Source organism: Bombina bombina, chromosome 9 (genome assembly GCF_027579735.1).
Source record: "Bombina bombina isolate aBomBom1 chromosome 9, aBomBom1.pri, whole genome shotgun sequence".
NCBI lineage: Eukaryota > Metazoa > Chordata > Amphibia > Anura > Bombinatoridae > Bombina > Bombina bombina.
This window is the reverse complement of record NC_069507.1, coordinates 180,417,715-180,430,518: the sequence shown is the minus strand read 5'-3', so window position 1 is coordinate 180,430,518 and position 12,804 is coordinate 180,417,715. Positions and strand designations below refer to the sequence as shown.

General features: G+C 42.7%; 1 protein-coding gene across 1 annotated transcript in view; it reads right to left on the bottom strand.

The window, feature by feature from the left end:
- The window catches only part of LOC128640484 (M-phase inducer phosphatase 1-B-like), a 61,640-nt gene that overhangs the window by 31,067 nt on the left and 17,769 nt on the right, over window positions 1-12,804 (bottom strand). The window contains exon 4 of the mRNA XM_053692962.1: window positions 11,840-11,938. Within this exon, the coding sequence (XP_053548937.1) occupies window positions 11,840-11,938 (99 nt within the window). The remainder of the gene's footprint in view (window positions 1-11,839; window positions 11,939-12,804) is intronic.

Genomic DNA, 12,804 nt, shown 5'->3' with positions numbered 1-12,804 from the left:
TCTCTGCGGTTCATATCCCAGGTGTAGACAATTGGGAAGCGGATTATCTAAGTCGCCAAATGTTGCATCCGGGCGAATGGTCTCTTCACCCAGAGGTATTTCTTCAGATTGTTCAAATGTGGGAACTTCCAGAAATAGATCTGATGGCGTCCCATCTAAACAAGAAACTTCCCAGGTATCTGTCCAGATCCCGGGATCCTCAGGCGGAGTTAGTGGATGCATTATCACTTCCTTGGAAGTATCATCCTGCCTATATCTTTCCGCCTCTAGTTCTTCTTCCAAGAGTGATCTCCAAGATTCTGAAGGAATGCTCGTTTGTTCTGCTGGTAGCTCCAGCATGGCCTCACAGGTTTTGGTATGCGGATCTTGTCCGGATGGCCTCTTGCCAACCGTGGACTCTTCCGTTAAGACCAGACCTTCTATCACAAGGTCCTTTTTTCCATCAGGATCTGAAATCCTTAAATTTAAAGGTATGGAGATTGAACGCTTGATTCTTGGTCAAAGAGGTTTCTCTGACTCCGTGATTAATACTATGTTACAGGCTCGTAAATCTGTATCTCGAGAGATATATTATAGAGTCTGGAAGACTTATATTTCTTGGTGTCTTTCTCATCATTTTTCTTGGCATTCTTTTAGAATACCGAGAATTTTACAGTTTCTTCAGGATGGTTTAGATAAGGGTTTGTCCGCAAGTTCTTTGAAAGGACAAATCTCTGCTCTTTCTGTTCTTTTTCACAGAAAGATTGCTATTCTTCCTGATATTCATTGTTTTGTACAAGCTTTGGTTCGTATAAAACCTGTCATTAAGTCAATTTCTCCTCCTTGGAGTTTGAATTTGGTTCTGGGAGCTCTTCAAGCTCCTCCGTTTGAACCTATGCATTCATTGGACATTAAATTACTTTCTTGGAAAGTTTTGTTCCTTTTGGCCATCTCTTCTGCTAGAAGAGTTTCTGAATTATCTGCTCTTTCTTGTGAGTCTCCTTTTCTGATTTTTCATCAGGATAAGGCGGTGTTGCGAACTTCTTTTGAATTTTTACCTAAAGTTGTGAATTCCAACAACATTAGTAGAGAAATTGTGGTTCCTTCATTATGTCCTAATCCTAAGAATTCTAAGGAGAAATCGTTGCATTCTTTGGATGTTGTTAGAGCTTTGAAATATTATGTTGAAGCTACGAAATCTTTCCGTAAGACTTCTAGTCTATTTGTTATCTTTTCCGGTTCTAGGAAAGGCCAGAAAGCTTCTGCCATTTCTTTGGCATCTTGGTTGAAATCTTTAATTCATCTTGCCTATGTTGAGTCGGGTAAAATTCCGCCTCAGAGAATTACAGCTCATTCTACTAGGTCAGTATCTACTTCCTGGGCGTTTAGGAATGAAGCTTCGGTTGACCAGATCTGCAAAGCAGCAACTTGGTCCTCTTTGCATACTTTTACTAAATTCTACCATTTTGATGTATTTTCTTCTTCTGAAGCAGTTTTTGGTAGAAAAGTACTTCAGGCAGCGGTTTCAGTTTGAATCTTCTGCTTATGTTTATTTTGGGTGTGGATTATTTTCAGCAGGAATTGGCTGTCTTTATTTTATCCCTCCCTCTCTAGTGACTCTTGTGTGGAAAGATCCACATCTTGGGTAGTCATTATCCCATACGTCACTAGCTCATGGACTCTTGCTAATTACATGAAAGAAAACATAATTTATGTAAGAACTTACCTGATAAATTCATTTCTTTCATATTAGCAAGAGTCCATGAGGCCCGCCCTTTTTTTGTGGTGGTTATGATTTTGTATAAAGCACAATTATTCCAATTCCTTATTTTATATGCTTTCGCACTTTTTTATCACCCCACTTCTTGGCTATTCGTTAAACTGAATTGTGGGTGTGGTGAGGGGTGTATTTATAGGCATTTTGAGGTTTGGGAAACTTTGCCCCTCCTGGTAGGAATGTATATCCCATACGTCACTAGCTCATGGACTCTTGCTAATATGAAAGAAATGAATTTATCAGGTAAGTTCTTACATAAATTATGTTTTTTTTACAACCCCCCCCCAACATTAAAACCAACCACCCACACAACCAACTCTACTCTAAAACCCACCCAATCCCCCCTTAAAAAACCTAACACTAACCCCTTGAAGATCACCCTACCTTGAGACGTCTTCACCCAGCCAGGCCAAAGTCCTCAACGAATCCAGCAGAAGTGGTCCTCCAGACGGGCAGAAGTCTTCATCCAGGCGGCGCGGAGCGGGTCCATCTTCAAGACATCCGACGCAGAGCATCCTCTTCTTTCGACGGTGACTGAAGAATGAAGGTTCCCTTAAGTGACATCATCCAAGAAAGCATCCCTTCAATTCCGATTGGCTGATAGAATTCTATCAGCCAATCGGAATTAAGATAGGAAAAATCCTATTGGCTGATGCAATCAGCCAATAGGATTGAGCTTCAATCCTATTGGCTGATCCAATCAGCCAATAGGATTGAACTTGCATTCTATTGGCTGATTGGAACAGCCAATAGAATGCAAGCTCAATCCTATTGGCTGATTGGATCAGCCAATAGGATTGAAATTCAATCCTATTGGCTGATTGCATCAGCCAATAGAATTTTTCCTACCTTAATTCTGATTGGCTGATAGAATTCTATCAGCCAATTGGAATTGAAGGGACGCCATCTTGGATGACGTCACTTAAAGGAACCTTCATTCTTCAGTCGCCGTCGAAAGAAGAGTTAGCTCCGCGCCGGATGTCTTGAAGATGGACCTGCTCCACGTCGGATGGATGAAGATAGAAGTTGCCGCCTGGATGAAGACTTCTGCTCGTCTGGAGGACCACTTCTGCCCGTCTGGAGGACCACTTCTGCCGGATTGGTTGAGGACTTTGGCCCAGTTGGGTGAATACTTCTCAAGGTAGGGTGATCTTCAAGGGGTTAGTGTTAGGTTTTTTTAAGGGGGGATTGGGTGGGTTTTAGAATAGGGTTGGTTGTGTGGGTGGTGGGTTTTAATGTTGGGGGGGTTGTAATTTTTTTTTTACAGGTAAAAGAGCTGATTACTTTGGGGCAATGCCCCACAAAAGGCCCTTTTAAGGGCTATTTGTAATTTAGTGTAGGGTAGGGCTTTTTTTTAGTTTGGGGGGCTTTTTTTATTTTGTTAGGGGATTAGATTATGTGCAATTAGTTTAAAAATCTTGCAATTTGTTTATTATTTTCTGTAATTTAGTGTTTGTTTTTTTGTACTTTAGATTAGGGGTTAATAAATGTAGGCGGCGGCGGTGTAGGGCGGCAGATTAGGGGTTAATAAGTATAATGTAGGTGGCGGTGGGCTTCGGGAGTGGCGGTTTAGGGGTTAATAAGTTTATTTAGTTGCAGCGGGGTCCGGGAGCGGCGGGATAGGGGTTAATAACTTTTATTTAGGTGGCGGCGGTGTAGGGATGGCAGATTAAGGGTTAATAAGTATAATGTAGGTGGCGGCGGTGTAGGGGGGGCAGATTAGGGGTGTTTAGACTCGGGGTACATGTTAGGGTGTTAGATGTAAACGTTCCCATAGGAATCAATGGGATATCGGGCAGCAGCGAACATAAGCTTTCACTGCTTTCCGACTCCCATTGATTCCTATGGCATCCGCCGCCTCCAGAGTGACAGATTGAAAACCAGGTACGCTGGGCCGGAATAGTGGCGAGCCTACCTGGTAGTTATTTGATAACTTACAAAAGTAGTCAGATTGTGCCGAACTTGCATTCGGAACATCTGTAGTGACGTAAGCATCGATCTGTGTCGGACTGAGTCCGTCCGATCATATGTTACGTCACAAAATTCTACTTTTGCCGGTCTTTAACTAAGGCAAATCAAGCTCGCCACAAATACGCTGCGGAATTCCAGCGTATTTGCGGTTGACGGCTTAATAAATAGATGCCATTGACTCAAAGGAGGAAAGCATAATTCTGTCACTATATAAAGCCCTGGTAAGACCTCACCTTGAGTATGGAGTGCAGTTCTGGGGACCAATTGCAAAAAAAATATTGCAGAACTAGAAAAAAGTTCAGAGAAGGGCCACAAAGCTAATAAGGGGATTGGATAATTGAACCTATGAGGAGAGGCTAGCCAAACTGGGTCTGTTTTCTTTAGAAAAAAGGCGTTTAAAAGGTCACATGATTACTTTATATAAATATATTCAAGGCCCATATACAGAGATGGCAGAAGCTCTGTTTTTCCAAGAAAATTGTTTGTGACCAGAGGTCATAATTTAAGGTTGGAGGAAAGGAGATTTAATCTCCTGCAATGAAAATGTTTTTTCACTGTAAGAGCAATAAAATTGTGGAACTCATTACCAAAGGAGGTAGTGAATGCCAATACCCTAGATACATTTAAAAATTATTTGGATACATTTCTGTCTATAAACAAAATTCATGGATAAGATCGCTAGTATTAAATGGATCACCTTTTAGTGAGATTATTTAAGCTTAAAGGGACAATCAACCCAAATTTTCAAATAGGTAATTCCTATAAAGTTGCTAACGTTTATTAGTTTGCACTGTAGCCTAATTTATTAGCCTAAATCGTTTATAAGCATTACTACTTACTAGTTTCTTACTTGCTGTTTAAAATGCCCGCCTGCCCCCTCCCATATTTCGTCATCATGATCCTCAGGTTGTTCAGTGTCCAGCTCTAAACTCGGCTAATTCTCATAATTCCACGCTCCTGTGTTTTTGCGCATGCGCATTGCGCCGCTAACACTGTAGGGGGAAGGAACTCAAAATCCTTTCTCAAGTTCCTAGACGTCTGACGTCTGGGTTGACTGTCCCTTTAACTGGAAATGAATTTGCTTTTACTGTAAGAGTCCGAAGGAATGTCATTCCCTCTCATCTCATTTGCATATGGGCTGTTCCCAGCTACTGTGTGGCTGTGGGAGTCAATGGGAGTAGTGGGCTGCGGGGCAAGCAGGAGAAGTGTGGCAGCAGGCGGGCGGGCTGCCTGCTTGTGCATCGGCTCTCTGTAGTGGTCCTGGCTATAGTGCACTGTCCTTAGGGGAAATCAGAGGCTGTGTCCTCATGTACCGCTGTGCTTTTAGGTTATATGACCCCACGTGTGTGCTCACTGATGTGTTTATATAGCTGCAAGCTCGGGTCAGACAGGGGACTCCTGTTTCTGCCTCTGGCTACCTTGTGCTGCGATCGGACACAATCATTGCCCACACGTGTAGCTCTAGCATCCAGCACTGTTGTAATAGGGCTGCTGACAGGGATATCTGTGTATCTTATTGTATACTGCCCCTGGGTACCCCCTGTACCACTGTGCTATGCTATAATATTAAGCTGTTTGATATGTGCCAGTGTCGGAAATGTGCCACGTTGGTGGGCAAGATATGTGCCAGTGTCTGACTCTGAAATGTGGCATCTGATCTGCTGCCCCTGACGCGCGCATCGCTCCTCAAACTGCTGCTTCAGCAGCTATAAATCTTGTCCCTGTCCCAGCAAGTAGAAACAGCCGGGTGATGGTGAAACAGCTCAATAGACATCCATAAGTCTGCATAAATCCCATTGCAACCTGATGGAAACTAAACTCAGCTTCAACCGCTGCAGATACCCAAATATCATGAAAAAGCTTTTCTGTTGCACATCTGCCCTGTGAAGTAACTGCTCCCAGTGCCCTGCTGCACATAACTGTATATAAAGACACCAGCCTTTGTGTACCAGCTGAATCTCACTGCTAGGGAGTGTTGTGGTTACTGAGCTCTATCTGCAGACGTGTGTTATAGCCTGTCAGTAAGCTCTACACCTAGAAGTATGTTCTATCCTGTCAGTAGCCTTTATCTCCAACACAGTATTTATACCCTTTAGGTAAGCTCTGTCCCCAGGATCGTGTAGTATCCTTGACAGAATGCTTCAACCGCTGCCTTCAAATAATTTCCCTGTTATAGTCTGACCTTTGTCTTTTCTTTCAGTCAACCATTCCCTCCCGTGTTTGGCTCTATTGCTGTAAGCAATGTGCTCCAAAGTGCTCTCTCTCTCTTCCAAAAGCGAATTACTGAGAGTGACCTCTTGCAACACCAGTGTGCCATATACCCAAGAAGTGAAATTCATGGCCCTGCAATCAGTTGTACATCACTAACAGTAAATTTTATATGTCATAAGTACATTTTATATCCCTTATCAGTGAGCTCTATCATCCATCAGTGAATTATATGCCCCCCCCCCAGCAGTAAGCACCATCATCCAGCAATACAGAGAGAGAACTTTGTTGTAAATTCTCCACCAGTAATTTGTTCAAGTCCCCCCCACACACACACACTTTACCTGTGCTCCCCAAACTTCTCTTGGGAAGGGCTCAGTAACCACAACACTCCCTAGCAGTGAGATTCAGGGACAAGATTTATACCTGGTGAAGCAGCAGTGTGAGGAGCAATGCGCGCGCCAGGGGCAGCAGATCAGATGCCACATTTCAGAGTCAGACACTGGCACATATCTTGCCCACCAACGTGGCACATTTCCGACACTGGCACATATCAAACAGCTTAAGAATAAGATATGTGGCATCTGATCTGCTGCCCCTGGCGCGCGCATCGCTCCTCACACTGCTGCTTCACCAGGTATAAATCTTGTTCCTGAATCTCACTGCTAGGGAGTGTTGTGGTTACTGAGCCCTTCCCAAGAGAAGTTTGGGGAGCACAGGTAAAGTGTGTGTGTGTGGGGGGGACTTGAACAAATTACTGGTGGGGAATTTACAACAAAGTTCTCTCTCTGTATTGCTGGATGATGGTGCTTACTGCTGAGGGGGGGGGGGGCATATAATTCACTGATGGATGATAGAGCTCACTGATAAGGGATATAAAATGTACTTATGACATATAAAATTTACTGTTAGTGATGTACAACTGATTGCAGGGCCATGAATTTCACTTCTTGGGTATATGGCACACTGGTGTTGCAAGAGGTCACTCTCAGTAATTCGCTTTTGGAAGAGAGAGAGAGCACTTTGGAGCACATTGCTTACAGCAATAGAGCCAAACACGGGAGGGAATGGTTGACTGAAAGAAAAGACAAAGGTCAGACTATAACAGGGAAATTATTTGAAGGCAGCGGTTGAAGCATTCTGTCAAGGATACTACACGATCCTGGGGACAGAGCTTACCTAAAGGGTATAAATACTGTGTTGGAGATAAAGGCTACTGACAGGATAGAACATACTTCTAGGTGTAGAGCTTACTGACAGGCTATAACACACGTCTGCAGATAGAGCTCAGTAACCACAACACTCTCTAGCAGTGAGATTCAGCTGGTACACAAAGGCTGGTGTCTTTATATACAGTTATGTGCAGCAGGGCACTGGGAGCAGTTACTTCACAGGGCAGATGGGCAACAGAAAAGCTTTTTCATGATATTTGGGTATCTGCAGCGGTTGAAGCTGAGTTTAGTTTCCATCAGGTTGCAATGGGATTTATGCAGACTTATGGATGTCTATTGAGCTGTTTCACCATCACCCGGCTGTTTCTACTTGCTTGGACAGGGACAAGATTTATAGCTGCTGAAGCAGCAGTTTGAGGAGCGATGCGCGCGCCAGGGGCAGCAGATCAGATGCCAAATTTCAGAGTCAGACACTGGCACATATCTTGCCCACCAACGTGGCACATTTCCGACACTGGCACATATCAAACAGCTTAATATTATAGCATAGCACAGTGGTACAGGGGGTACCCAGGGGCAGTATACAATAAGATACACAGATATCCCTGTCAGCAGCCCTATTACAACAGTGCTGGATGCTAGAGCTACACGTGTGGACAATGATTGTGTCCGATCGCAGCACAAGGTAGCCAGAGGCAGACACAGGAGTCCCCTGTCTGACCCGAGCCTGCAGCTATATAAACACATCAGTGAGCACACGCGTGGGGTCATATAACCTAGAAGCACAGCGGTACATGAGGACACAGCCCCTGATTTCCCCTAAGGACAGTGCATGATAGCTAGGACCACTACAGAGAGCCGATGCACCAGCAGGCAGCCCGCCCGCCTGGTGCCACACTTCTCCTGCTTGCCCCGCAGCCCACTACTCCCATTGACTCCCACAGCCACACAGTAGCTGGGAACAGCCCATATGCAAATGAGATGAGAGGGAATGACATTCCTTCGGACTCTTACAGTAAAAGCAAATTCATTTCCAGTTAAAGGGACAGTCAACCCAGACGTCAGACGTCTAGGAACTTGAGAAAGGATTTTGAGTTCCTTCCCCCTACAGTGTTAGCGGCGCAATGCGCATGCGCAAAAACACAGGAGCGTGGAATTATGAGAATTAGCCGAGTTTAGAGCTGGACACTGAACAACCTGAGGATCATGATGACGAAATATGGGAGGGGGCAGGCGGGCATTTTAAACAGCAAGTAAGAAACTAGTAAGTAGTAATGCTTATAAACGATTTAGGCTAATAAATTAGGCTACAGTGCAAACTAATAAACGTTAGCAACTTTATAGGAATTACCTATTTGAAAATTTGGGTTGACTGTCCCTTTAACTGGAGATTTTTGTATATATTTAAGATTTTTTTTTTGAGAAATAGTTTTTATTTGGTTTTAGAATTAAAAGTAACACTTGGGGACACGCAGGAACCCTGTTCAAACAGACACATACAGAAGGATCGGACACGCAGGTCCGGTTACAATTGCTATCAAGACATTGATACATCAGAAGTAAATTGCAAGGATTTGTGGTAAAAATAATTCACCTAGATTGAACCCTGATGTGGGCTCTGAGTATGGGGGGGGGGTGATGCGTATGAATTAGATTTAGTGCTCCAAAAAACAAAGTCAGTACAAGTTGCTTTAAAATATATTAATGGATTAGACCGCATATACTGAGGAGCAGATTCTGCAAACATACTAGTCAACAAGAGTAGTAAGTGATAGCTTTAAACAAGATGCAAGACTATTAGGTAATGTCAGGGCTAGCTGTAGGAGACAACTGCCTAGGAACTATATAGTACAATTCTACAGCTAATGGATAACCATAATGTGTCATTAGGGGTGGAAAGTAACTAGAGGTTTTTAGATCAAGGAATTGTGTACTGCAGGAGGAGAAGAATATATTCCGGTGATACATAACATCATGTCAATCTCTCAATATTCCATTAATATATGCCAAAACAGTAAGACATAGGAGCATGAAAGAGGAGTGACCGTAGATTGGAAGGTCACTAAAGAGACTTAGGGTGAACAGACACTCAAAGTAGCTGGTAGTCAAAAGTGTTACTTCCTTTACACGTTGTACCTAGTACACCCTGTACCTAGCACATACTGTATCTAGCACACACTGTACCCAGCGCACACACTGTACCAAGCCCACGCAATACCTAGCCCACACCGTACCTAACACACACTGTACCTAGCACACACCGTACCTAGCACACACCGCACCTAGCACACACTGCACCTAGCACACACTGCACCTAGCACACACTGCACCTAGCACACACCGTACCTAGCACACACTGTGTCTAGCACACACTTTACCCCGCACACACTGTACCCAACACACATTGTACCTAGCACACACTGTACCTAGCATACACCATGCCTAGCACACGCAGTACCTATCATATGCAGTACCTAGCACACACTGAACCTAGAGGTTCTCAATTTTTATAAGCTGTGAACCAGACACTCATATCCTCAACTCTGGTATGTTAAGCTATGACATATTAAAAAAATGTTGATGCTTAATATCTCAAATTTTACTCTCAATATAAATGAACTAAGTGTCTGCGAGGCAGAAGGTTAGCAGCCATTATGGAACCTTAGTAGACTAGGTATATAGACCCATGCAGTATAAACTTAAAAGTAGCAAACATATACCAGGGATAAGTTTTAACTAAAAAGGCTTGAAAACTGCACACCTGTGAAACAATAATACATAGATGCTCATGTAGAATTAACCCAAGAGCCAACACAGATCTTCATCTATCAAGCTTAACATGTGGCTTAATATAAGTACATAGATACGTAAAAGTAAATTTTACTAGAAAGTGCAACTTATTAGCGTACTGAGCCAGTATATATGCCTTAGATTGTGAAGAAACAGGCATCGTGTCTATAATGGAAGAGATTAATCCACTCCTATTTTAAATATATTTTGCAAGTCTTGTAGAGGCAAAGTCTCATCAGTAAATGGAAGGGCTGCTACAGGGAACATGGGCATATTACCCATCCCACTGGGCTAACAAATTCCGAACTTTGGGACCCGTTGTCAACAAGTTTTGTCCAAGATATAGCTTGAGTGAGCATTGTGCACTCATACGCTGTTGTTGCAAAGGCCTACTGACACTAGACAGTTTGCGGAGTTATAGGCCTCTGAATTATGGCATCTGTAAAAGAATCTGTATCATCAGCCTCAGTCCTTTGTCAGTATTAGCCTCATGTGGTATTTGTGCCACAACGGTTATTTATATCGCCATCATACAGCTTCAGGGTAGTTTTAGTTTATGTGCCTTTCTCTTAATTATAGCTTGTGGGATTATATTGCTCAGAGTGTGAGTTATAACTGTTCATTTAATCATGTCTGATCTGGTCTGGAGTTTTATGTAGTAAAGATCCCAAAGTAGGTTCAAATTAACTACAGGGCTACTTATCTTTCCTACCAGAGAGTTAAGTAAAGTGAGGGGCCATAATCTCCAAAATGGATGGGAGTTGCAACCACGAGGATGGGGATATCGCAATTGAATGTCCACTTTATCTTATGTGCCTTCTGTATATTGTTTACTCACGGTTATGGTGTGAGCTTGTAGTCTCAGCACTGGCGTTAAATGCTGCCACAATGGTATGGTATATGCTGTAAACTCTGAAGCCTGTGTAGGTTTGCAGATCCACTGTATAGTGCGGTGAAGTCCGCCACTGGTGTAGGCCCTTGGTGTGTGTCCATTACCAATCTGTGATCTAGTGATATTTGTGCCATTTCTGCAGGCGGTAGGTACCTATTTTGGGGGGAATATTAGGAGTATCTATGCCGCGAGTCGCGGCTGCTGTGAAAAGGTAATTTCCAGTCCTGGTTTTAAGTTGCGAAGTCGCGACAATTCTTATACCTGGGGTTGCTTATTTTTGCAGATTTGGCTTTAGTGTGATAATCACGGCTGTGAAGCGGTCAGAGTATCACTCCAAGTCTAGATTTAGTGGCCGTTGTAATTCACGCAGTGATGTCTGTATGCCGTGGCTATCAATATATAAGTGCTGGTCTGGCTTGCTGTTAGGCCGCAATGGTGCGGTAGCTCCTCTGTCTTGAGATTCATGTGTAACGGCTTCCCAAGAGAATCCCCAGTGAACTTAGGTGATGTGTGGAGAGATAGATATGTGAAGAGCTGTCTCGGTGATGTGTGGGGAGATAGATATGTGAAGAGCTGTCTCAGTGATGTGTGGGGAGATAGATATGTGAAGAGCTGTCTCGGTGATGTGTGGGGAGATAGATATGTGAAGAGCTGTCTCGGTGATGTGTGGGGAGATAGATATGTGAAGAGCTGTCTCGGACTCTGTGCACTGTACAGAGGGCATAGCAATAAATCTGCACTCATGTGTATGCTTCAACATCATACACATTTCACCAATAAAGTAGTAAAAAAACCCTTTTTTTTTAATCCACTTTGCATTGTATAAAGTGCCTTGTGATAAGATGATGGGGAATTGACTTACTTGTCCCTTTAGTGCATCACTTCCAGGCAAATTTAAATTGTGGTTCTATAAATCTGTTCTTGGTCTGCTTCTTTACATAAATATATACAGTACTACAGCAAAAAAAAATCAAAGTTATCAATTAAAGGTAATAATATATTGTTTTTCTTCCTATACAGTTCTCCATACCACTTGTATGTATCATGTACCTTAATGTGTCCTCCAGCATATTCATATGGATAACGGCAGTCAACGACTTGGTATTCCTGTGTAATATTGTTATGTTCTCCAGCAAGAAGATGGGCTAACTGGAAGGAAAAAAGAGAAAATCAAATAGTCACACTGTATACATTTACCTTTAATCTAATACAGCTGTATCAGTTGTATAATTCCTGCTAAGAAGCACTGGCTGATAGGCACTTCCTGCTAATTCTTATTTACTGGCAGCTACTTCCTGTTAATGCACATTTTAATTGACTTTGAGCATTTGTATCATCTTATTTAAATAAATACTTTCAAACTGCTCTTGTTGTCAACAATATACAAATCTATGCTGCACAATGAAAAAATTTAAAAGGTCCTCAGACCAAAGCTGATATGCTAATGCTGCATTTGGGATGTATAATAGCAGCAAGGACATCACAAGGCAAAATGCTATTTATACTTTATTCCTTGTGTCTCTCCCAGGGCCGCCACTAGAAATTTTGGGGCCCCTGACTTAACCATTTATCAGGGCGCCCCCCCCCCCCTTGACATGTGCAATTTTTGACCAAGTGACTAAAATGTATATGCACTTTATTCTTAATTGTCTATTTAAACTTGGAAATGTTGTAAAGGTAGTAACATACACTGAAACACACACACACACACACACTCACACATAAGGATTCACATATAGACACTCTAGCAAACACACAAAGAAACTCAGACACAGACAACCAAACAGACACTTAGCACTTGTTTACATTGTCCTGACAAGTAATGAGGTAAACTACAGTTTTGTAAAAAAAAAGGAGATTTAGAAAACAAAATATGGAGTTCTGATTATCTTTTTGTAAAGGAAGATGCCAACTAAATGATGACAACAGCATGCAGTGGCTGAAAGGAAGGGCCCTGAACTGCCTAAACAATAATTTAAAGGTTAAATGGTAGATTGGTGACTCCCGGAAAGGTC